The sequence below is a fragment of the Ammospiza caudacuta genome, chromosome 6, assembly GCF_027887145.1.
Source record: "Ammospiza caudacuta isolate bAmmCau1 chromosome 6, bAmmCau1.pri, whole genome shotgun sequence".
Taxonomy (NCBI): Eukaryota; Metazoa; Chordata; class Aves; order Passeriformes; family Passerellidae; genus Ammospiza; species Ammospiza caudacuta.
The window spans coordinates 64,575,587-64,599,539 of record NC_080598.1 but is presented as its reverse complement, the minus strand read 5'-3'; the positions used below and the strand labels follow the sequence as shown (position 1 = coordinate 64,599,539).

The 23,953-nt window shown below is 52.4% G+C and overlaps 1 protein-coding gene across 1 annotated transcript; it reads right to left on the bottom strand.

The window, feature by feature from the left end:
* Positions 1–2: 2 nt before the first annotated feature.
* NEMF (nuclear export mediator factor) lies at positions 3–20,916 on the bottom strand. Its single transcript, XM_058806657.1, has 33 exons — positions 20,759–20,916; positions 19,603–19,671; positions 18,497–18,599; positions 16,969–17,094; positions 16,161–16,309; positions 14,992–15,059; positions 13,997–14,083; positions 13,249–13,325; positions 12,763–12,833; positions 12,607–12,682; positions 11,383–11,445; positions 11,039–11,116; positions 10,587–10,795; positions 9,983–10,168; positions 9,600–9,663; positions 9,079–9,167; positions 8,372–8,475; positions 7,489–7,551; positions 7,272–7,384; positions 6,348–6,405; positions 5,958–6,016; positions 5,435–5,555; positions 4,751–5,033; positions 4,237–4,279; positions 4,104–4,153; positions 3,488–3,641; positions 3,206–3,283; positions 2,938–3,132; positions 1,730–1,762; positions 1,018–1,124; positions 903–946; positions 732–811; positions 3–226 (listed from the first exon to the last, which is right to left on the bottom strand). The coding sequence occupies exons 1-33, from the start codon at positions 20,815–20,817 to the stop codon at positions 149–151; spliced, it is 3,237 nt and encodes a 1,078-aa protein (XP_058662640.1). The 5' UTR covers positions 20,818–20,916; the 3' UTR covers positions 3–148.
* Between the last annotated feature and the right edge of the window lie 3,037 nt (positions 20,917–23,953).

The following is a 23,953-nucleotide window of genomic DNA, read 5'->3' as shown; positions in this document are numbered from 1 at the left end:
TCCTGACCAAATGCCCGCAATTTAATTCCACATTTATCTGCAATTTGTACCAGAGTCCAGCTAAAGCAGCAGGAATGCAGGCCCTGGGTGCAGGGATTCAGTCCTGGTGCTGGGTCTGTGTCCGTCTGTCCCAGCCCCCAGCATGGAATCACTTCCTCTTCATGTTCTGGAGGTGAGGCGCAGACACTTTCACCTTCCCAGGAATATTTCTTGACAGATCTGTGTCCTGGGGAACAGGGGAGAGGAGAAGGTGACCACAGCAGGAAAACCTTTGTGGAGCTCTGGGCTGATCCTGTCCTTGGCCCTGGTGAGCACCAGGACATCTCCAACCTCAACTCCCAGTGCCAGCTCCTGCCCTGCTGCAGAATTCCCACTCCCAGACCCAGAGGGTTCCCTGGGAGACGCTGCTGTCGTCACACAGTGACACAGAGCAGAAACAAGGCCCAGGGCTCCCACTGAGGCTCGGCCTCTCATGGGCAGCAGAGCTTTCCCACAGGAGCTGGGCAGTGCCCAAGGCCAGGCTGGATGGGGCCTGCAGCAGCCTGGGATAATGGGAAATGTCCCTGCCCATGGATTTTTAAGATCCTTTCCACCCCAAACCACTGCAGGGCTCTCTGACATTCCCCAGGAGCACAAACTCCCCCGCTAAACCCCCGCAGCCCCCCCAGTTTGGCAGCATTTCCTCCCAAATGGCTCCTGTGGCCCCTGGAGCCCCTGCAGGCCGGGCTCACCTTGACGCTGCGGAACAGATCCTTCTCTCGGGCACTGGCCTCTCTGGACTGCATGAAATTGTGCAAGGCAATCTTGGCAGCTGCAAAAAGCCAGGGAAGAGTGAAAGAGCCTGGAAAGCACCCAGCCTGAGCAGGCAGAGCACAGGGGGACTCGGGGCTCTCACACTGTACCTTTGCCCTTCTTCTGCGTGCCCGGCGTGAGCTTGACTTTGTACCTGCCCGAGGGAAAGGTTCCGTCAGCGACACGAACCCAGCACGTGCCCTCCCGGGAAGGGGCCCCACTCACTTGTAGTTGGTCATGGCTGTGTAGGGAGCACAGATGGGGACAGCAAAGAGCAGGATGTCCTCGGGGTGGGGCTGCCCCGTCAGGGAGTCCAGCAGGGCCTCGCTCTCCTGGGACACAGAGAGCTGCACTGGGCCCTGTGCTCAGCCCTCCTGGAGGGCCCTTCCAAACCAAGCCATCCCACGGCTCCATGAGCACGGAACTGCCAGGGGATGCCCCAGCCAGGATTTGTGACTGATCTGTTCCATCACTAAAATCACATCCTTGCCTGGATCTTGGTTTTGGGCCAAGGGTCACCCAAAGCTCCCCCAGCAGACACTGTTACCCTCCTCCATGGAGGAATTTAAAGGAATTCACTTATTCCCAGCCCTGGGCAACACCCACAGCCTGTAATTACACAAAAGTAATTACAGAAAAGTTTGAAGCAATTTGATATGTAAATAAACTTCAAACTAAAGAAGGACCTGCACTGTTCACTGTGTGATTCTCCAGCCCAGAGCCACCAAGGCACAAACCAAGGGCAAACATCCTTGGAGCCAGCTCTGGGTTTATGGGGGATGTGGAGATGAGCAGGGCAGGCATGGAGGTTCATTTTAATGAGATTAATTTTTAAAACACAATGAAGGTGAGTTCAAACAGTCCTGGAGGGCTCCCCATGCCCCAGTCCCAGCAGGAGCACAGCCCCACCTCAGCCCTTACAGAACTGAGCCTTTACCTCCAGTCCTGGCTGCTCCTGGTCCTGCTCCTCCTGCACACACAAACAGAGAACACATCAGGCCTGCAGAAACCACAGAGCAGCTCCTGCCTCCCCTGTCCCCAAGAAATTCTTTAATCAGCAGCCCCAGAAAGCCCCACTGTCCCTGCAAACAACTGAGCTGGTTTCACAACCAAGGTGAGAGCAGCACTGCCGTGGGTGGGAGGGAGGGTGGAGTTTCTTTCCAACCTCTCATTTGCCTGGCACACGCCGAGCTGGGAGGAGGAGATTTGCTCAGAGATAGCAAATCCCAGCAGCAGCAGGGCTGGGAGGAGGAGATTTGCTCAGAGATAGCAAATCCCAGCAGCGGCAGGGCTGGGAGGAGGAGATTTGCTCAGAGATAGCAAATCCCAGCAGCAGCAGGGCTGGGAGGAGGAGATTTGCTCAGAGATAGCAAATCCCAGCAGCAGCAGGGCTGGGAGGAGGAGATTTGCTCAGAGATAGCAAATCCCAGCAGCAGCAGGGCTGGGAGCTGGGGCACACCCCGCTCAGGGGGAGCTGCGGGGAGAACCCGAGCCTCGGGCCTGCTCCGAGCCCCAGATGTGCCTGTGCTGGCAACAGGATGAGCACAGGGATTGCTGCAGGGCTCTGGGCTGCTCTGGGAACTCAGTGGGATCAGTGGCGCAGACACAGAGCTCCCCACGGTGCCCAGAATCCAGAGGGAGCTGCTCAGCCTCCTGGTCAGAGCTACACAGGGAGAGGAGAGGAGAGGAGAGGAGAGAGGAGAGGAGAGGAGAGGAGAGGAGAGGAGAGGAGAGGAGAGGAGAGGAGAGGAGAGGAGAGGAGAGGAGAGGAGAGGAGAGGAGAGGAGAGGAGAGGAGAGGAGAGGAGAGGAGAGGAGAGGAGAGGAGAGGAGAGGAGAGGAGAGGAGAGGAGAGGAGAGGAGAGGAGAGGAGAGGAGAGGAGAGGAGAGGAGAGGAGAGGAGAGGAGAGGAGAGGAGAGGAGAGGAGAGGAGAGGAGAGGAGAGGAGAGGAGAGGAGAGGAGAGGAGAGGAGAGGAGAGGAGAGGAGAGGAGAGGAGAGGAGAGGAGAGGAGAGGAGAGGAGAGGAGAGGAGAGGAGCTGCTCACCTTCTCACTCTGCTCACCTTCCCTCCTGCTGCTCACCTTCTCACCCTGTTCCTCACCTTCCCTCCTGCTCCACCATCCCATTTCCCATCCCAGTCCTCACCTTGTCTTCCTGCAGCTCATCCAGGCCTGCCTCCTGTGCCTCGTGCAGCACAACTCCTGCAGGCAGGCTCTCCTTGCCCCCTCCTGCTGCACGACGCTGGGCTTTGGGTTTCTGCTGTTGCTTCTTTGCTGCCTCTTCTTTTGTCTTGCCCTTCTTCCCTTTTTTCCCTTTGTCCTCCCTGTTGGAGCCTGCAGACTGTGGTGACACAGGTGGTCAGGGCTGGTGACAGAGCCCCCACACCCCGGGGAGGGCAGAGCTCCCCCCTCACCCCCAGCAGCTTCATGATGAGCTCCCTGTCCTCCTCGTCCTGGTCCCTGTACTTCTCCTTCATCTTCTTCATTTTACTCTGCAGAAGGAAACACCAACACCTTCAGAAATGACAAATCTTAGCAGAGTACTGCAAGCACGGATGCTCTTTCCTTCCCAGTATCCCAAACTTTCAGAGCAGGTCACCAGTAACCAAGGCACCATCTGAGACCCCTCAAAGCACCACCAGGCAGCCATGGGTGTCTGGGACAGCTGGCATTGCTGTCCCTGTTTCCATGCCCACCTTCTGGCCCCTCTTGATGGGCTGGGGGGCTGGAGCTGCCTTGGGGCAGTTGGGAGCAGCCACAGGCTGGGTCTCTGTCTCTGCCTCCTTCTGCTTCTCCTCAGACAGCTCCAGGTTCTCAGAGTTGTTCTGCTGCCTCTTTTTCTTCATTTCCCTAAGGAGAACAATCCCAACACCCTCATGTGTTGTGAGGAGAGAGGAGAGGCTGCTGCTCTCCTGAGCATTCCCAGCCCTTCCCTGCCTCAGGGACCCACAGGAACTGGACACAGCCCCTCCTCAGAAAACCCTCTCCAGCCCAGCAGTAAAACTGTTCCCAGGCAGCACTGCCAAAGGCCAGAGCAGCAGCTCCCCTGCAAATGCAGGATGGGCAACGGGACTGGAGTGGGTGCAGATGTGCCCAGGACATGGGGAGGGAATGGGGAAGAGGCATCGACCCAGAGCAGCTGGGGCTGCCCCTGCATCCCTGGCAGTGCCCAAGGCCAGGCTGGACAGGGCTTGGGGCAGCCTGGGATGGTGGAAGTGTCCCTGTCCATGGCAGGGGTGGCACTGGGTGGGATTTAAGGTCCCTTCCAAGCCAACCATGCTGGGATTCCCTGGAACAGCCCCTGGCTCTCACCTCCTCTCCTTGGCAGAGAGATGCCTGCGGCCCTGGGCCCTGCTGTCACCCTGAGGAGGCAAAGGCAGTTCAGGGCAGATCCTGCCCAGCAGCTCCCACTGCTCTGGGCCACCCACAGGAGCTGGGACCTTACCAAGCTGGGCTCCTCCTCTCTGGGGATGATTTTCTGCAGGGATCTGTGGGGAGATGCAAAGGGAGCTCATCAGCAGGTGCAGGGCAGCTCACCATGGACACAGCCCTGACTTCAGCAGCCTGGCTCTTTCAGCTTTCAGAGCTTGGCATTCCCAGCTTTGCTGGCTGGGAAAGGCAGGAACACTGGGATTCACTTTAGAAAACAATCTGAACTCTCTGCCAGCTCCTCGCTCACACACACAAGCACCAAACACAGCCTGGGCACCACGGGAGCCCCAAGGTGCAGCTTCCCACGAGCACCCACCCAATCCCTGCTCCCTGCACCCTCCAAGGAGTCCCAGGGGCTGCAGGGAGCTGAGCCCATCCCACAGGCTGAGCAGAGCACAGGCAGCTCAGGGCTCAGCTTCCCAGCATTGCCACTGCTGAGCATGGAAGGCAGGGATGGCAACACATCCCAGCCTTGTCCTGGCAGCGTTTAGGAGACCCCCAGGTGCCCCAGCTGCTGCTTCTCTCACCTCTGGGGCTGAAGGTGTGACAGGTCAATGGTGGTGTCTGGATAATTCACCTCTTCCTCCTTCACCTCCCTCTGGGGCTCTGGATGTTCCTCCTCAGAGTCTCCATCCTCCTCCTCGGAGTCAGCCTCTGGAGCAGGAGTGTTCCCTCCTCCCTGCTCACCCTGGCTGCTCTCAGCTGTGGCTTCCACATCCTCCGGAGCTTCCTCACCTTCTGGAGCTTCCTCACCCTCAGGAGCTGTCTCAGCCTCAGCTTTTTCCTCCTCACTGCTGCTGTCTCCTCCATCTGGGGCCCCCAGGGCAGGAAAACACAGAACACCAAACTGATCCATCATCCCAGGATGGCTTGGGTTGGAAGGGACATTAAAGCCCTTCCAGTGCCACCCCCACCTCCCACTGTCCCAGGGTGCTCCAATCCCCATCCAGCCTGGCCTTGGGCACTGCCAGGGATCAGGGGCAGCCACAGCTGCTCTGGGCACCCTGTGCCAGGGCCTGCCCACCCTCCCAGCCAGAACTCCTTCCCAATATCCCACCCATCCCTGCCCTGTGTCAGTGTGAGACCATTCCCCTTTGTCCAAACTGGGATCCCCCCGAGCCTGAGGGACCCCCCAGTGTCCCCCTCTACCCAAGAGCTCCACGTCCTCAGCCTGAGGGATCTGAGCAGCAGCCCCCACAGCCCCCCAGTACCTAAGAGCTCCACGTCCTCAGCCACCAGCTCACTGGCACTGCTGGAAACCGTGTCCAGCTCCTCATCCTGGGCCTTGACCTTCCTCTCCTCGCGGTGCCTCCACACACAGCTCTCATCCACCTGGAAATGAGGAGCTCTGGGTCAGCCTGGCAATGCTCACACAACACCTCCCTCAGCTCTTCCTTCCCCCTTTAACACTTCTTGCCATCAAAAGGCAGCAAAATGAAAGCAGACCCAAGTGTGCCAAGCCTACAAGTCAGGGTGGCACACGGGCATGTTCAGATTGCCAGTCCAGAGCAGCCCTGGCAGAGACAGGAATCAGAGTCTGTCTGGAATGCAGACACTGCTGCCATTTCCATCTCAGCCCAGAGTCATTATCAGCAAGAAGCTCTTTATGGGATCTTTCCCAGTGGGAAAAGAAGTAATTGGGAATACACTGATAAGCAAGATGCAGAAAATGAACCTCCTGCAGCTCAAAGCAAATTACAAAAGCCAGCAGGAGCTGCTTGGGAAAAGCTGTACCTTAAACAAGAAGCTGAAGCCCATCATCAGATAGGAAGGTGGAAGGAAATTCTTTTTCCCTGAAAAACAAAGGGAGAGTCTCATGAGGAGCTTTAGCAGCCATGCTGCAGGATGTACTTCCAAAATTCATTTTTATTAGAGGCTTTAGGCTACCAAAAACTACACTGAGGGTTTTTTATCTCTGGGAAGAGAACAGGAGAGCTCAAAAGCAGCTGAGTTAATGAACTCCTGCCCAGGGCTCAGCTCAAACTGCTGCTGCAGCTGCCTGATACTCAGAATGAGCCATTCCCAACAGAGCTCTGGGAGAAGAGTGGGATGTGCTGCCCCTGCAGGACAGCCCAGCACCTTTGGGAAAACAAAACAACATCCCACTGCTGCCCTGGGCCTCACCTCGGATCATGAAGCTGCCAGTAGTGAGATATTCTCCTGTGGGGGCAGTTTTAGAAACCTAAAAGAAAACCACAAGAAACTGTAAAAATCTCTGTGACAGAAAGCCAACATGAGGTGACAACAGCACCAAGAGAAACACTGGCTCAAAGGGGATAAACTCCTGGAACAGCTCTGCAGGACTCCATATCCAAGGGGCTCTTCCTTTCCTTAGCAGGGAGTTTTCCTAAGGGATGTTTCAATCCACCAGCACTGAGTTTTAGGAGTCGTGGGTGAGTAACTCCAGAAATAACCCAGGATCTACTCAGGAGCATTCAGGGAGAAATTATGTGAAGGGTTGTGAAGGCAGCCCTAGAGCAGAGGCTGGATGGAGTTCCAGAATAAAGCAGGGATTCATTCAAAGCATCTCCTCCATGGATCCACCTTGGGCAGCACCAGAGCCCAGCCAGGGCTGCACCCAAGATCAACCAAAATGGCCCCAAAATGCACGGCCGGGCACGGGCTCTGTCCCTGGGATCAGTTCTGCTCCATTTGCACCTTGCAGTTCATTGTCCCATTCCAGCTTTAGCCCTGCAGTCCCACCCTGCTTGTTTTTCTCTCTCCAGCCCACGGGGTTTGTGCTCTGGGGCTGAGATTTGGGTCATTTGTCCTTGGTGCCCAGCTGGAGCAGGAATTGTTTTGTCTCCCTGCTCTGTGCACAGAGCTCAGAACTGCACCTCATCAGAACCATCCCCTGATATGCAGCCCAGACCCTCCCACTAAAGCAGCACAGAATGTGAAAATAGAAAAGCTGAACCTGAGGCATGAACGAAACCACCACCCCTTTGGTGTGATCTCCCCACCCTCACTCACACACAAGTGTGACCCCAGCCATGAGCCGTGCCTGGGGTCCCTGGCAGCCCCTGGGCTGTGTGCCTGAGTGCTCACCTGGCTGTGGGACACCCACCAGGCGCTGGTGACCACGCGGGCGTCCCAGGCGGCGCTGTAGCACAGGGCCATGGTCCCCGCCTCCGTCAGCGTCCGCGGCGGGATGGGCTCCCCTGCAACAGCCAGAGCTGCCCTGAGCCGGCCCTGCAGCCTCCCAGCAAGGACTGATCCCATCCAAGGGATCAGCCAGCTCCTGTCCCCAGGGCTCCACAGGTACCTGAGGGGTTCTTGATGACGCAGCTGGTGGCTCCGTGCAGATCTGCGTGCACGTAGATGTCCCCTGGGAACAGAGAGTCCCCTCAGATCACACACCCCTCAGCCAGGGAACCCCTCATGTCACATGGAAATGCCTGGTCTGGCTGCAAGGGGCAGGCTGGGCACACAGAAGTGTAGCCATGATAATTTCTGAAAAATCCTTTTGCCAGGATTTTTCTCCTGAGAAGCTGAGAGGCCTCAGAGGAAAAGAAAAACAATGATTATCTGCTGCTGTGGGATGCAACAGGTGCATCTGGGATTGGTCTCATGGGGTTGTTTCTAATTAATGGCCAATCACAGTCAGCTGGCTCAGACTCTCTGGTCAGTCACAAGATATTATTATCATTCCTTTCCTATTCCTTTCAAGCCTTATGATGAATCCTTTCTTTTATCTTTTAGTATAGTTTTAGTATATCATTTTCTTTTAATATAATATAGATCATAAAATAATAAATCAGCCTTCTGAAACACGGAGTCAAGATTCTCATCTCATCCCTCATGCTGGGACCCCTGTGAACACCCCCACACAGAAGATCTGAAAGCTCCTTTCCTTTATGGTTTTAGGAATGTAAAAATGGTAAATTTTGTATTTCCCAGTTGTGTGAACACCACCCCACAGAAGCCTTTCAGCCCATCCCTGTCCAGGGAGAATCAGCTCCTCTGCTCCTGAGGGGAGCCCACCCAAGCTGCTCCCACTCCCTGGCACCAGAGGAACTCCCACCACCACAGCTCCCTTGGATCCAAGGCCCAGCTGAAGGACAAAGCAGAGGGACCCTCCCCTGTCACTCCTGGACACCACAGAGGTGGGGAAGAGGAGGAAGCCCCACGTGGGCTCCCTGGCTCACCTGGTTTGAGGTAGCGCTTCACGATCAGCTCGTTCTGCTGCTGATCCCTGCCAGCAATCACCAGGTAATTCTCAGAGCTGATGAACCACAGGAACTTCTCAAACCTGCCAAATTGCAGCAAATCCACAGTGTCAGTGACAGCTGGAACTAACAGGACATTGCACAGGTGGGCTTTGATATCAAACTCAGAATATCCACCTCAGCACCTGCAATTTATGAGACTGGAAATATTTTTACTCCCATCCACAGGCCTGGGACATAAAAACAAGGCATGGGACAACTACAGCATCCCTGGCAGGGAGATTTGGAGATGGAACAAGAAGCACAGTTCTCCTGTTTATTTTTATTTTAATAATTAAAAGCTTTGAGGTTTTGTTTCATTTGTTTGTTGCATTTTAAAGCACAGAAGCCCAGAATGGTTTGGGTTTGGGTTGGAAGGGACCCTGAAGATGATCCAGCCCCCCTGGAGCACCCCTTCCACTGCCCCAGGCTGCTCCCAGCCCCACCCAGCCTGGCCTGGGACACTGCCAGGGAGGTGGCAGCCACAGCTGCTCTGTGCTGCTGTCCCTGGAACCACTCTGGGATCCTCTGACTCTTTAGGGAGACTCCATGCAAAGTGCAGAGCTCAGAAATCCCAAACAGCTGCACTCCTAACCAGGGAAGATCCATCCTGACACATGGCAGAAGGACAACGGAGCTGTACTTGCCAATAGACCTTTCTGGCCTTCTGGATGGTGGTGACAGTCTGAACTTCCCTCAGGGTTTGCTTTGTCTTCTTCTCAGCTGATTTAAAAGCCTGTTTGGACAGAAAGCACCATCAGCACCCAGCAGGAATCCCAGAATTCCCCACTGAACACTGGGAAAGTTGGAAGGAAATGGCCTGGACTTGATCACAGTGCAGGCTCTTAAACCTGCACCCTGGAGAGCTGCTCCCTGAAATGATCAGCTCTGGGATGGGAAGGATTCCACTGATCTTCCCCCCTAAGTCCTGGTCTGTCAGTGCCTCCACCTGCTCTGAGCATTCCCAGTGCTACTGGAAAAGGAGGATCCATCAGGGATCTGCAATTCTCCATGAGCTCCCAATGTCAAGAATAAAACAACTCTGGGTGATGGTTTTCCCTTTTATGTTTTGTTAGGGCTGCTCAGATCAGCTCAGGATTTCCCCCTGAGCAGTGGGAGGGATTTTCCTTTTAAATATCTTCTAAAATCCAAGAGAACAAAAAAATACCTTTTCTGCAGCTTCCACTGTCTTCTGAGTTTTCTTGGCTGCATGTCTTTTGTGATCATAGTACCTGTGAAACACAAGTGTGTGTCCTGAAATCCCAGCAGAGCCCCTCCTTCATCCCCATCCCCCTCATCCCCCTCATCCCAGGCCTCTGCCTTTTGTTCCATGGGCAGAGCTGGAAAATTCAGTGTGAGCCACAGAGCAGCTGCTCTGCACCAGGGAATTCCCATCCCAGAGCTCAGGACAAGCTGCTGTTTCAATTTTTAACTCTTATTTTTAACAAGATATCTCAAATCCTTCCTCCTGCAATATTATCACCAACAACTGCACACCCAGAGAAATTTCTGCTTCAAAAAACAAAGATTTTTTTTACTGAAAAATCTTACTTTTTGGCATTGGCATAGGCAGACAAATTGAGATCAACATCAATCAATAAGGGTTTGTTTTTCTGAGGTTTCTTCAACTGTTTGGTTTTATTCTTTTTCTTTTTTCCTTTTGGTTCTTCTGTTTCTTCCTTCTCTACATCAGCATCATCCTCCTCCTCTTCCTCTTCAGATAACACATAGGGGTTCCTAAAAACATGTGAGATCATAAGATTGAGATAAGATAGCTGGTTAATTTTTAATCCTTGGTGCAATGTGCTCTTAATTTAACTCTCTCAAAGGTTTAGAAATGGCCCAAGGAGCCTCTAAACCATTCACAATTAGAGACACAGGAAGCTTTGTGTGCCAACCCTTTTTTGTCCTGGAGTCAGCCAAATTTGGGGGGAAAAAGAAAACAAAAGCAGAAGATAAAGAGTCAAATTTTCCCAGTCCAAGGAACTGACTGAAAACAAGTTTATAGAATAGACTGTCACTTCTGAAAGCGAGGTAACCAAAAATTCACAGATTAACTCTGCCACGTCCCAGCTTTTACACCAAAACTTCTGGGTATAAAAAACCTATTTTGGGGTATTTTTAAATCTCTGCGCCCCTGCTGCAGGGCACTCACCTCAGCAGCATGGTGATGTGGTTTGTCTGCAGCTTTAACTCTTTGATTGCCGAGGCCACGGGGTCGCCCTGCGCCTGGGCCTCCTTGACGATGGCGCCGATCTCGCTCCAGTCGATCTGGTTGGCCAGGGCGCTGCGCACCACCTGGATGGCCCTGTCCACCACCTCCAGGTTCACCTCTATCAGCTCCCCCTTCAGCTTATCAGCTTCCTTGGGAAAGGAGCAGCTTGCAGCAGTGCAGCCGAGCACAGCTCAGCAGCAGGTGTTAGAAAATGGAAGCAGTGGTGGAGAAACGCAAGGATGGATTGGAGTGGTGGCACGGGAGAAGATCCGACCCCAGTGGAAGGTGTCCCTGCCCCTGGAGCTGGGTGGGATTGAAGCTCCCTCCCAGCCAAACCATCCCATGGTGGTGTGATTATGCACTTTTTAATTAAAACCCAAAATCTGCCTTACCTGAGCCTGCTGGAGAGCTTCCAGTCTGTGCTCGTGGTCCCTACGGACATTTTCAAGTTTCTTCAATGCTTGTTTTTCCTTTTAAGTACAAGATATCAAAAATATAAATAAAAACATTTTATATTAAAAATATGTTTATATTTATAGGTATATTTATACCTATAAATATTTATAGGTATATTATATAGGTATATTACATAGGTATATTATATATTATATATAGGTATATATATATATATGGCAGTGATTATCTGATGCCTTTACCAAAAGACATCGGGTAATCACTGAAGAAGCAAGAGAAGCCTCTGGAGATGTGGGAGCCATCCACGTGGATCAGGACTCACCTGCTGCAAGGCCTTCAGATCAATCTTCTGCCCCTCCAGCTTGGAGTAGAACTCATCTGTGGCCTGCAGGAGAGAGACTCAGGTTGGAGAATGCCCAGGCTGGCCTGACTCAGGGCAGGACAGGAGGGGCCCTGCAGAGGAGGGGCTGCAAAGCACTAAAAGAGCTGACAGAGGCTGAGACAACCTCCAGGAGCTTTCTCCATTTCCCTTCCCATGGGAGGAGTCCAGCAGGACACTCAGGGCTGAGTGTCACTGCAAACACAGAAGGAAAAAGTGCCCAAGCAATGGCTCACCTGCTTTGCTAAGAAATGATGGAAAAGAAGCTGATTTAGTTCAGATTAAATGATTGCAAAGCCAGATCTACCTGTCCTGGATCCCTGCTGCTTCACTGGGTCACTTAAACAAACACAAAAACCCAGAGTGCCCAAAAACTGCTCCTGGTGGTCCAAAGCACAAGGTGAGGAAGGTTTGGGGCTGTTCAGATCATCAGAGGGACAAGGACAAGGACAGAGGGACAGGAGCAGGGAATGGCTCCCAGTGCCAGAGGGCAGGGATGGGTGGGACATTGGGAATTGCCAGAGCAGCTGTGGCTGCCCCTGGATCCCAGGTTGGACACTGGGCTTGGAGCACCTGGGACAGAGGGAGGTGTCCCTGCCATGGCTGGGGTGGCACTGGGTGGGCTCTGAGTCCCCTCCAGCCCAAACCACTCTGGGGCTCTGTGATCACTGAAGGAAATGACAGAAACTGAGGCAGGAACAGGGCAGGAGCGTGGAGTGGGAAATCTGGAGCTCAAGATCAAGAACAAGAGGCCAATTAACAACTCCAGATGTTGATGAGCTGAGGAGCAGAAAGGACAATGCCCAAGGAAACACCAAACAAGAGCTCTGAGGCTTTCAGAGCAGGAGCAGAAGTGTAAATGTGATGTCTGCCAGAACTGTGACTTCACACACAACCCAGACTCCAGCTCTGCACAACAAACATTTGGGATTCTCTGATGGAGCTTCACCTCCCTCACTGCAGGACTGAGCTCAGCAGCCAGCACTGCCCAGCTGCAGCCCCAGCCCTGCTGGGGTGGCTTTTTCTCACCAAACATTCCTCCATAAAACGATTCATCCCTTCCAAGGTCTCTGCTTTCATTAACAACCCCTGCACCATGTTTTAATTACTCCTTTTAGCAGCAGTCAATTCAAGCACTCAAGTACAGCATCAGCAAAAGCACTGTACCTTATTGAATGAGTCAAATTCCAAGTAGGGACATTTTGAATGTTGAGAAAACAAGAAAGGATGAAATTCCTCATATCTGTAAAATACACATTTGATATTATCACCTGAAAACCAATTTCTGTTATGCACACTAGTAGAAATACTTCAAATATTTACGTGTAGATATCTTCTGCTGGTTTGTCTGGTTCCAGGCTTGGCTTTTTCTCCTTTTTCTGGATAACATAACCCTGAAAGAAAACAAAAATATCATTTGTCTGTGGAAAGGTTTAGGTATCAATAAATAATTCCAGCAGGGAACATTGTGCCTGACCCACTGGCTTGGCTCCAATTCCTTCTGGAAAAAGAAGTGAACTTCTCCCAGCCCTCAGGACTATCCCATAAATGCAGAGTTCCTGTGCAGGATTTATTACAGAACCTATTAAATCCCAACTGCAAATCTCCCAGGATTCACACAATCTGCCTGTGCAGTATTTAATTGCTGCCCAGCCTGTGGAAAGAAGCAATTTTTATTCCATATCAGCACCTGAGACCCAGGAATAAAACCCAGAGCTGGGAAGAGCAGGAATTGGGAATTCCTGAGGAATCCCTGCTTGCCAGTTGAACTCTGCAATTCCAAATCCCTGAGAGCCCACCCAGACCCACCTTTCCACTGAAGTTCTCAGTGAGGGCCATGTATTCTTCTGCTTTCTCTAGAGCTGAAAGAACCTTTTCAAGGTTTTCTGAAGAGAAAACAGCAGAAATATTTCATCCCTGCAATTATTGCTTATTTTCATCAGGAGTCTAAGTTTACATCTGGGAAATTTTTAATATAAAACTGTATTTAGATGGTTTTAGCACATAATTATTCAAGTTTCAGGAGGAGAAAAAAGACCCCACAAATATCAGCACTTTATGAAATTAAAGCTGCAGAGGTAAAGCATAAACCAGAAGCTGTGAGAAGTTATTTTTTTACTGCACCATAATGCAGTAGGAAGAAAAAACCCTCTGGATTTATGGGAAATATAAAACACATGAGGAAAATAAGACTGCAGGAAAATATTTTCTGATTTTATTACCCAAATCTTTAATTTCCCAATAAATGTAAAGCTGCTGCTTTATCAAATCCCCAATGTTTTTTACAAATAAAGACTTGGATGTTAATTCTTCTTGTCAAACACCCAGAACTCACCTCATGGTGAGGTGGTGTCAGTATAAAATTATTTAGACTACAGGAACAATCTGACATTTTATCTCCAATTTATGCACAAATCAAGAGTTTTAATGCAAACAAGGATAGTCCCCTAAAAACATTAAAAAATAAAACCACAGGTTCACTCATCTCTTTGGGAAAAAACCACTACAGAGACATAAAAATCCCCATGTTTGTGGCCCAGCCTTTAAAATATTACACCTTTATTTTCCAGCTGTTGATCTATTTTGACAGCTCCAGAAAATCCAGCTTCTATAAGGCAATGCTCAATGAGAGTGGCCCCATAAGCTGTAAAAAAAAAAAAAAAAAAAGAAATAGTGAAGGATCATCTGTAGAAAATATTCACAATTTGCATTAAAAAAATAAAAACCACAACAAAACTGGACAAAAGAGTGTGAGAAGAGTAAGAAGTGCCAAAACTCAGGGAAGGGGCAGGAGGGATGGGTGGGTGAGGAAAAGGGGGTGAGAAAAAGCCAAAATTGCCACAAAGGGAAAATGATGGGGATTTTAGAGAGGAGCAGCTGTGCCTGGTGACTGCATCAGTAACACCAGTGAGGCCAAGGTTTCCTACAGGGCAGGATCAGAAACACCAAACTGCAGCATGGTACAGCACAGCTGGGATCAGTGGGGGACAGCAATTAGCAATTATACAGTAATATTACTATTATTATATAGAAATTATTTAAGAGAGCAGGGTAGAGAAGGAGAGAGAAAAGGGTGGTGAAAAAGAGAATCAAGAGATGAAGAAAGTCATGCTCAGGTGTGATTTGAGCTGGAAATTCTCAGCTTGAGCTCAGGAAATTCTCTGCTTCAGCAGCATTGGCAGGTCAGGAGGAAAACCAATTTTGTTCTGATGATCTCAAACAAGACAAATTTGGTTCTGTGCTCAGGAAAACCTGATTTTGCACTTGCAGCTCCTATCTGGTAGCAGGATGGTGCAAAATGGCCCAAGGCAGAGCTCCAGCAGAGCCACTGCCAGGGCCCATCACTGCTGCACCAGGGGCAAATGCCTGGGAATCACCAGATCCCTGTTTCCCTGGGGGGTGGGAGGTGTCCCTGCCCAAGGAATGAGATGGATTTAAGGTTCCTTCCAACCCAAACCCCTCCAGGGCTCTGTGATCAGTTATTCCAGTTTCCCACCATGACAGAGCACACCCTGAGTGACCTCACTCCACCTCCTGCCAAAGGCCACTCACGGAGGAGGGGGTTGAGAACCCTCTTCAGCTGCTCCCCTTTGGGTGCACTGGATATGATTTCAGTTAACCTGCAGCAAGGAGAAAAGAAAAAGTTGCAATCCCAAAGAATAACGTGGTTTAAAACAACATTGCATTGCTTAGAAGCTACAAAACATTTCCAGCCTCAAAACAATGAAACTAAAAATGGCCTGGAATAAAATACCCAAAGATTTTCACAGCTCTGACAAATCTGGGGTTGTCCCAATAAATACATCATTTATGAGCTCTGAAATTCACGGGGATTTCTGAAGGAGTTTTGAATAAGTTAGAGATGGGACCTCTGAGATTTTAGATTTCGTGTGATTTATTTTCTTATCTTGTACAGGAAGGGTGAGTTCAGCTCACATCTTCACTGCATGGCTCAGAAGGTCACAAGACCCTCAGTTACAAGATTTTTTTAAGGATTTATTGACCAATAAAACACCACCAACAAGGATATTTATGTTTTTCACCCAATCTTTAAATATTTCATCTTATGGACCCATGCTACAGTGTGAGCTTTCTTAGCCACTCCTGTTGTGGCACACAAACCCACAGTGCTGCATTCTAAACTCCTTGTTTACCTCTGGAACTATTTTATTTCTATATCTTAAACTCTAAACTTGAAACTTTCTTCCACTGAACTTAATGTGTCTCTGCTTTAAACTACAAATCCACATTCTCACTTGTGGCTGCTCAGTTTGGGAGCCTTTCCCAAGGTCTCAGATCAAATCCTGTGTTTAATTCTGATCTTTGCTCACAGGCCCAAAGTTCTGAGAGTTCCCTGCATTTCAGATTCCAACAGAAATTGGAATTGTCTCTCCAAGGTGGGCAGGGGCACAGCAGCTTTTTGCACTGGCCACAATAAACACATCATTTATGAGCTTTAAAGCTGGAATTACCTGTCCAAGGTGGGCAGGGGCACGGCAGCTTTGGCACTGGCCACAATAAATACACCAAATATGAGCTGTGAAATGGGAATTACCTGTCCAAGGTGGGCAGGGGCACGGCAGCCTTGGCACTGGCCACAATAAATACACCAAATATGAGCTGTGAAATGGGAATTACCTGTCCAAGGTGGGCAGGGGCACGGCAGCCTTGGCACTGGCCACAATAAATACACCAAATATGAGCTGTGAAATGGGAATTACCTGTCCAAGGTGGGCAGGGGCACGGCAGCCTTGGCGCTCTCCACCGGGTACCGCTCCCTCACCGCAAACCGCACGTCGTCGGCGCCGTCGGTGCGGAACCTCAGGATGTTGAGGATCAGGTACTCGTGGTCAGTGAGGACAACATTGCCCTGCACAAGGAGCACAGGGACCCTGAGTGAGGCCAGCACGGCGTCCCTGCCCCAGGGGACACTGGCAGCCTGTCAGAACCCAGGACATTCCTCTGGCTGCTCTCGAGACCCAGACTCCTGTGCCTTGGATTTTGACCCATGGAAAAAATGACCAATCTCATATGAGGATTTACAAGCCACCAAAGCTTAAGTAGAATGATAGTTAGTCACAGGGTGAAAAGTAGAATTCTGGGGTTTTTAGAATGGGGGCTCAGGATCTTAAGATGAAGAAATCTGGGCATGCCTTGTCCTTCTTTCTCCTTCTTCCATCTTTTGGGTGATGGTGGCACTTTTGGATTGGTTTAGGGTAGAGACGGACTGTCTAACATAGGTGATGGGTATTGGAAAATTATTGTAAATAAAGTAACGTAGTTTTTAGAATAAAATGTAGTAGTTTTAGTATAAAAGGTAGCAGTTTTAGTATAATAAGTAGTAGTTTTCAGTAGTTTTTGTATAAAAAGACAACACCACCCTGAAGGCGGGGAGTGTGCCACTGACTGACGTGCTGGACAGACCTCATCAGGCCAGGGAAAGAACATTACAGACAACAGCAAATAACCTTGGCAAGCAGACCAGAAGAGTCCTGAGCACACACACAGAGCCCAGAGCAGGCTGCTCACCCTGTCATAGAGCTCCAGGATGAGGTGGTAGGCAGCCTGCTCGCTGCCGAACTGCAGGTCCACGATGCGATCCACGCCCAGCTGCCGCACGCTCACCAAGCGCCGCGTCCTCAGGTGCTTCCGGCACTGCGGGGAGGGAGGGAGGCTCAGCATGGAGCTGCCATGGATTTCACACCAGGGCTGCCCCAGGGGGACCCGAAACTCCGCCAGCTGCTGCTCCCTCCTGGTTTATGCAGGTAAAATAGTCCCTCTCTAGGCCTGGAACTCGAGGATGCCTCGCTGGCTCAGGGCCCGAAAAATGTAATGTGAATGGAATTAACCAACAGTGAATTAATCAGGGGGGTTTTGTTGTTTAATATTGTTCTTTTTTGTTGTTTTTGTGCTGGTGAATGCTTTGCCTGTGAAATAAACAGCTTTTTCCACTTTCCTCCAAGGAAGATTTTTCCTGAACCACTCAGGGTTGAATTGAACCTGCTTTTTGAATCTGCAATTGAATCTGTTTTCTATAGAAACCTATTGGGAGGTTCTCTCCCAAATTTGCCCTACACCAGGACAGGGGGCAAACCTGGAGTGAGTGACTTCATTATCTGAAGTTATAATTGAACAATTAACTTCTGATATGCAAATGGACCAAACTTCCACCTGTCTGAAAAACTCTGATTGCTGTCTCACCTGGGTGTGGCCTCTGCACGGCCAGGGTGTGCCCTTTGAAGGCCTTTCAATAAATACCCACCTTCATCCTTGAGCTCTGCCCAGCCTCTGCTCCAGGCAGCCTCTCCAGGCATCAGAGGGGTGGGGAAAATGTCTGGGAAATATCTGAAAACACCTGGGAATGGCTTGCCTGTAGAGCCCTCCCGTGACACCAACCACTTCCCATTGAACTCAAATATCACAAGAGTGAAAATGTTGGTGCTCACCAAAGTAACACCTTCATTTTCATAATTATAAATATAATTGAGCCTAATTCTTAACATTAAGACCTTTTTTCCATGTTGTTTGTTTAGCTCAAGGGAGCAGCTGGTTCAAATTCTAAGAGTTTATTTGTAAAGAGAATTGGGATTATCCCTGCATCCATCTCTGCTGTGGAAAGCCACCCTGGAAATCTCTGCTGAGTCACTTCTGGCTGCACCCAGAGGTAAAACAGATCCATGGCAGCATCCCAGGCTGCATCCCCACGGATCTACCCTCTGAACCCCAGAGCTGCATCCAGCAACTAAAAATTCCCACAATCCAACTGGAACAACAAGGACTTTATTGGAGCAACATTCCAGAAGGAATTTATAAATAAAGTTTATAAAAAAAGATAAATAAAGTTTATGAAAAGTTTTGATAAATTTAAATATTCACTCCTCCAGGCACTGAACACGGTGATGTGACCCCAAGCCCACGTTTGCTCTCTCCTTGTCCTCAGCCACCTGCAGGACCAGGATTCACTGGGAAAACCCTTCCCTAATTTCCTGCCCCAAGGACAGAAGGTGCCCTCTCCTTCCTGATGTGCAGACACTTTATAAAACCCTGCAGAGCTCACCTTCATGGCAAAGCTGGACGGCATCACGTTCTTGGGCCACTCAAACTCCGTCAGGTGGATGCGGATCCCCGACTCCAGCAGCAGCGTGGCCTTGCACTCTGGCCTGGGGGAAAACAGGGCAGCTGCACCCCAAATCCCTCAGCTGCACCCCAAAACCCTCAGCTGCACCCCAAATCCCACAGCTGCACCCCAAATCCCTCAGCTGCACCCCAAATCCCACAGCTGCACCCCAAATCCCTCAGCTGCACCCCAAAACCCTCAGCTGCACCCCAAATCCCACAGCTGCACCCAAAACCCTCAGCTGCACCCCAAATCCCACAGCTGCACCCTGTAAACCCTCAGCTGCACCCCAAATCCCTCAGCTGCACCCCAAATCCCTCAGCTGCATCCCAAAACCCACAGCTGCATCCCAAATCCCACAGCTGCACCCCAAATCCCTCAGCTGCACCCCAAAACCCTCAGCTGCACCCCAAATCCCTCAGCTGCACCCCAAATCCCACAGCTGCACCCCAAATCCCTCAGCTGCACCCCAAATCCCTCAGCTGCAACCCAAAACCCACAGCTGCACCCCAAATCCCACAGCTGCACCCAAAAAATGATCAGCTGCACCCCAAAATCCTCAGCTGCACCCCAAATCCCTCAGCTGCACCCCAAATCCCACAGCTGCACCCCAAAACCCACAGCTGCACCCCAAATCCCTCAGCTGTACCCAAAAATGGTCAGCTGCACCCCAAAACCCACAGCTGCACCCCAAAATCCTCAGCTGCACCCCAAATCCCACAGCTGCACCCCAAAACCCACAGCTGCACCCCAAAATCCTCAGCTGCACCCCAAATCCCTCAGCTGCACCCCAAATCCCACAGCACCCCCTCCAAATGAGAACACTCTGGGATCCCACGTGGCTCAGGAGCAGCCACCCCACCCACCCACCCACAAAAGGTTTTCCCATTCCCTAAAAACTTTCTGGCTAAAAATTCCTGCATTTTACCAAAACCCAGCAGAATTTCACTGGAAACAGGTCAGAAATTACAGCAGACAATTTAAAAAATCTGATTTCACACAGCATTCCTAAAGAATTTGTAAATAAAGCCATTTAAAGCTCTTACTTTTGCAGGCGGATGAGATAGGTCTTGTTATCCACATCATAAACGTTGTTCACTCTCATGCCCAACAAGCTGCCAAAAGGAAAACAAGGAATGCTCTGGAGAACCCAAAACACAGCTGGGTGGGAAAAATCCCAGTGGGAATTAATGTATACAGAAGGGCAAGTTATGATAAATTACCAAGTTATGTAAATTACCAAGTTATGTAAATTACCAAGTTATGATAAATTACCAAGTTATGATAAATTACCCAGGAGAAACCAAAAGGGCAGCAAAGGAAGATTAATGAAATGAGTTGGAAGCAACAACCATGGAGAGATGGAGAAACTGCTCTTAAAACACGGCAATTAAGAGAGGGAGAAAATTAGACTGAGAAATTTATATTAATGGATAAAGTGGAGAAAGGTGCCAGGTCCTGCCCGTGCTCCTCTTTGTGGCAGGGATGTAAAATGAACTGGTGAGAGTGGAGCTCCTGGCCAGCACAGGGCACCAGTAATGCCAGTATGGGCACTGAACTGGCCTGGGGTGTCAGTGACGCCCTTCAGAGTGGGGATGGATACCAGGAATGTGTCAGGAGTTTCCCAACTGGGAAAACTGGGAATGTTCCCTGGAGAGGAGAAGGCTCCAGGCAGAGCTCAGAGCCCCTGGCAGGGCCTGAAGGGGCCCCAGGAGAGCTGCAGAGGGACTGGGGACAAGGGATGGAGGGACAGGAGCCAGGGAATGGCTCCCAGTGCCAGAGGGCAGGGATGGGTGGGAGATTGGGAACTGGGAATTCCTGGCTGGGCTGGAATTGCCAGAGCAGCTGTGGCTGCCCCTGGATCCCTGGCAGTGCCCAAGGCCAGGCTGGGCACTGGGGCACCCTGGGACAGCGGGAGGTGTCCCTGCCATGGCAGGGGTGGAAGGGGATGGCGGCGGGGCTGAGGGGGGTTTGTGCTGAGGGGCAGAGCGGTGACAGCGGGACACGATGGAGCAGCACAGCCCCCACAGCCCTGAAACTACGGCCGGGACCAGGACCACGGCCAGAAAGAGGAGCGAGGACAGAACCAAAACCAGAACCAGGACAGGACCGGGACAGGGACCCGGGGCAGGAGGATCACGTCCCACCGGGCCGGGCCCCGCTCCCGGAGCCGCATCGGAGCCGGGCGGGGAGTGCCGGTACCTCTGCCGCAGCTCGGCGAGCACCGCGCGGATGTCGACGGTGCTGAAGCGGGACTTCATGGCGCCGGCGCCGCCCGCCGAGACCCACACGGATCCCGGCTCCGGCCCCTCACGGCTCCCGCTCCCTCACGGCTCCGGCGCTCCGCGGCCGCCCCGCGCCTGCGCCCACAGGCGCTACGGGTCGCGCGCGGTGCCAATCCCCGGCGCTCCGCGGCCGCGCATGGGCTGAGCCGAGCAGGGCGGTGCCGCGCGCGACCAGCAGGAGGCGCCGTGAGCGAGGGGGCGCTGAGGGGGCGGGCGGCGAGCGGGGCTCGGAGGTGACAGAAAAGCGTCAAGAAATTATAGAAAAACGTCCAAGAGTGACAAAAAAGACTCCACGAGTGACAAAAAAGACTCCGGCGGTGACAAAAAAGGGTCCGCGTTTGACCAAGGGGCTCTGGGAGAGGGCGGCGAAAGGGGGACAGAAAGGGGCGCGAGACGGTCCCGCGTGTGGGAAAAGGATCCGTGACGGGGGCAGAAAATAGTTCCGCGTCTGTCGGTGCAAATGAGCGCACGTGTGTCTGGGTGCGGCAGCAAAGGGATCAGCGATACCCTTCTCATGAGTGTCTGTCGACATTTATTATCTCAGAGCTGATTTCGCTTCAAAATTTTGTTGGAGGTGTGAATTTAGTGATTGAGCGGCGCGGCGTTGTTGCGATGCTTCGCCAGTAGGTTCGCCAGTAGGAGGCGGTGTTTATGAGGGTATGTTTGGGGCAAAAAGGGGGTTTATAGGGGGTTTGGGGGTTTGGTGTTAGTGCTGAGGGGCAAAAGGGGAGCCCGCGTGTCTCTGTATTGCCCAGGCTACGCTGGCGTGGCTATTCACAGGCGCGATCCCGCTACTGACCGCCACGGGAGCTTTGACCTGCTCCGTCTCCGACCTGGGCCGGTTCACCCCTCCTTAGTCAACCTGGTGTCCCGCAGCTCCCCGCGGGTCACCATATTGATGGCGGCCTTAGCTTGGACGCCCGCTCGGCACAGCGCACGGCAGCCCAGAACTCCTGGGCTCAAGCGATCCGTCGGGCTCAGCCTCCCCGGCAGCTGGGATTACAGGCACGCGCCACCGCGCCCGGCGCTCGCAGCCCGCTCCGACAGCGGTACGGTTTGTGTGGAGCCGCCCCGCTCCGCCCCGGCCCGCCTCCTGGTGCTCCCGATCCTCCTCCTGCTCCTCCTCCTGCTCCTCCTCCTGCTGCTGCTCCGCCTCCCGATCCTCCTCCTGCTGCCTCTGCTATCCCGCTCCTCCCTCATGTTTGTCCTGCTCCTCCTCCTTCTCGTCCTCGTCTCCTTCTCCTCCTCTTCCACCTTCTTCTTCTCCGCCTTCTCGTCTTCCTCTGTTTCCTTTTTATTCTCCTTAATTTCCTTATCCTCCTTCTCTTCTTCCCCCTCATTCTTCTCCTTCCTTCCCTTTATCCTTTTCCCCCTTCTCCCTTCCCCTTTCCCCTTTTTCTTTCCCCCTTCCCATTCCTCCTTCCTTTCTCCTCCTTTCTCCCTTTCTCTTCCTCCTTTTCTTTCTCAATTTCCCTTCCCATTCCCTTTCTTCCCCCTTCTTCTTATCCTTTCCCATTCTCCCTCCTCTCCTTTCTCCTTCCCCTTTCCCGCTATCACCTTCTTCCCCATCTTTCCTTACCCTTTCCCCTTCTTCCCATCCTTACCCCTTCTCCTTCCCCATCCTCTTTCCCCTTTCCCCCTCTCCCTCCATCCCCAGCACACACCTCAGTTTTCCCTGCTGAGGAAGCATCCAGGCCAAGGACAGAGCTCCCCCTCCCCATCCTTAGCACAAACTTCATTTCTCACACGTTTTGGGCATGGTTCCCAGAGACTCACGGTGGGATTTAGGATCACCATATCCTCAGGAGCACCAAATCCACACTGAACTTCCACCAGCACAACAACTGCAGCCCAAAATCCCAACCTCAGCACTCGGATCCCACAACCACCAGATCCATCCTTTCTTCAGATTGCTGCCACCCGCGCTGTGCGAGCTCTGCCTGGCCACACAGTGGCAGTGGGGAACCGAGGGAACGTCCTTGAGCTCCCTCTGCTTTGTGTTCCAAAGCGCCTGGAATGGTTTTGGAGGAGGTTTGAGCTGCTGAGGAAGCCCAGTCCCCCACTGGCAGCCAGAGCAGGCACACCCTGGTGCTGTTCTCATTCTGAGCCGAGTCAGGGACAACCTGGAGCTGTCTCTGACCCAGCTCCGGACAGAGCACACCGGGGATGTCCTGCTTTGAAAAACAACTCCTGGAGCAAAACTTCCCGATTTGCCAGTGTTTTCCTGAGAGTGTAGAGCTCAGAGGAGGACACCGATGGGCTGTGACAGGGCATACCGCTGGAGCAGAGTGATGAGAGGCTCCTGCGAGCTTCCCCAGCCCGTGAGGGACGGGTGGAACTGACTCGCAGCCAGAAACACGACGGGAATTCCTGCTGGCCGGCACAGGAACCCGGCATTCCCCAGGTTTCCATCACATCTGCTGGGATCCCAACACATCCCACCAAAACCTGAGCACGCCTGGGTGGGCGAGGCAGGCGCGGCATCTTCAGCAGGAGGAGGAGGAGCAGGAGGAGGAGGAGGAGCATCCCTGGTAGCACCCTTACTTTTCCCTCCTATGTGGCTGCTCCGCGGCGCGGAGAGCTGACAAAGGGGCTGGGGCCGAGGGGAGATGCCAAAATGGGCTGGGGCCAGGGGATGAGGTGCCAAAATGGGCTGGGGCCAGGGGATGAGGTGCCAAAATGGGCTGGGGCCAGGGGATGAGGTGCCAAAAGAGGCTGGGTCCCGTCGTGTCACCCGGGCTGCGCTGCAGGCTCTGTTCACAGGCGCGGTCCCGCTACTGACCGCCACGGGAGCTTTGACCTGCTCCGTCTCCGACCTGGGCCGGTTCACCCCTCCTTAGGCGACCTGGTGGCCCGCGGCTCCCCCAGGGCCACCATATCGATGCCGGCCTTAGCTTGGACGCCCGCTCGGCACAGCGCACGGCAGCCCAGAACCCCCGGGCTCAGCGGTCCGCCAGCCTCAGCCTCCCCGGAGCTTGGATTACAGGCACAAGCCACCGTGCCCGGCTGCTCCCGGCGCTGCCCGCGCTCCCCGTCAGCCCTGGAGCGGCTCCTCGGGGCTGCAGCAGGCACGGGGAGCAGAATTTAGCTCTTCAAGTGAGCAGCCAGCACA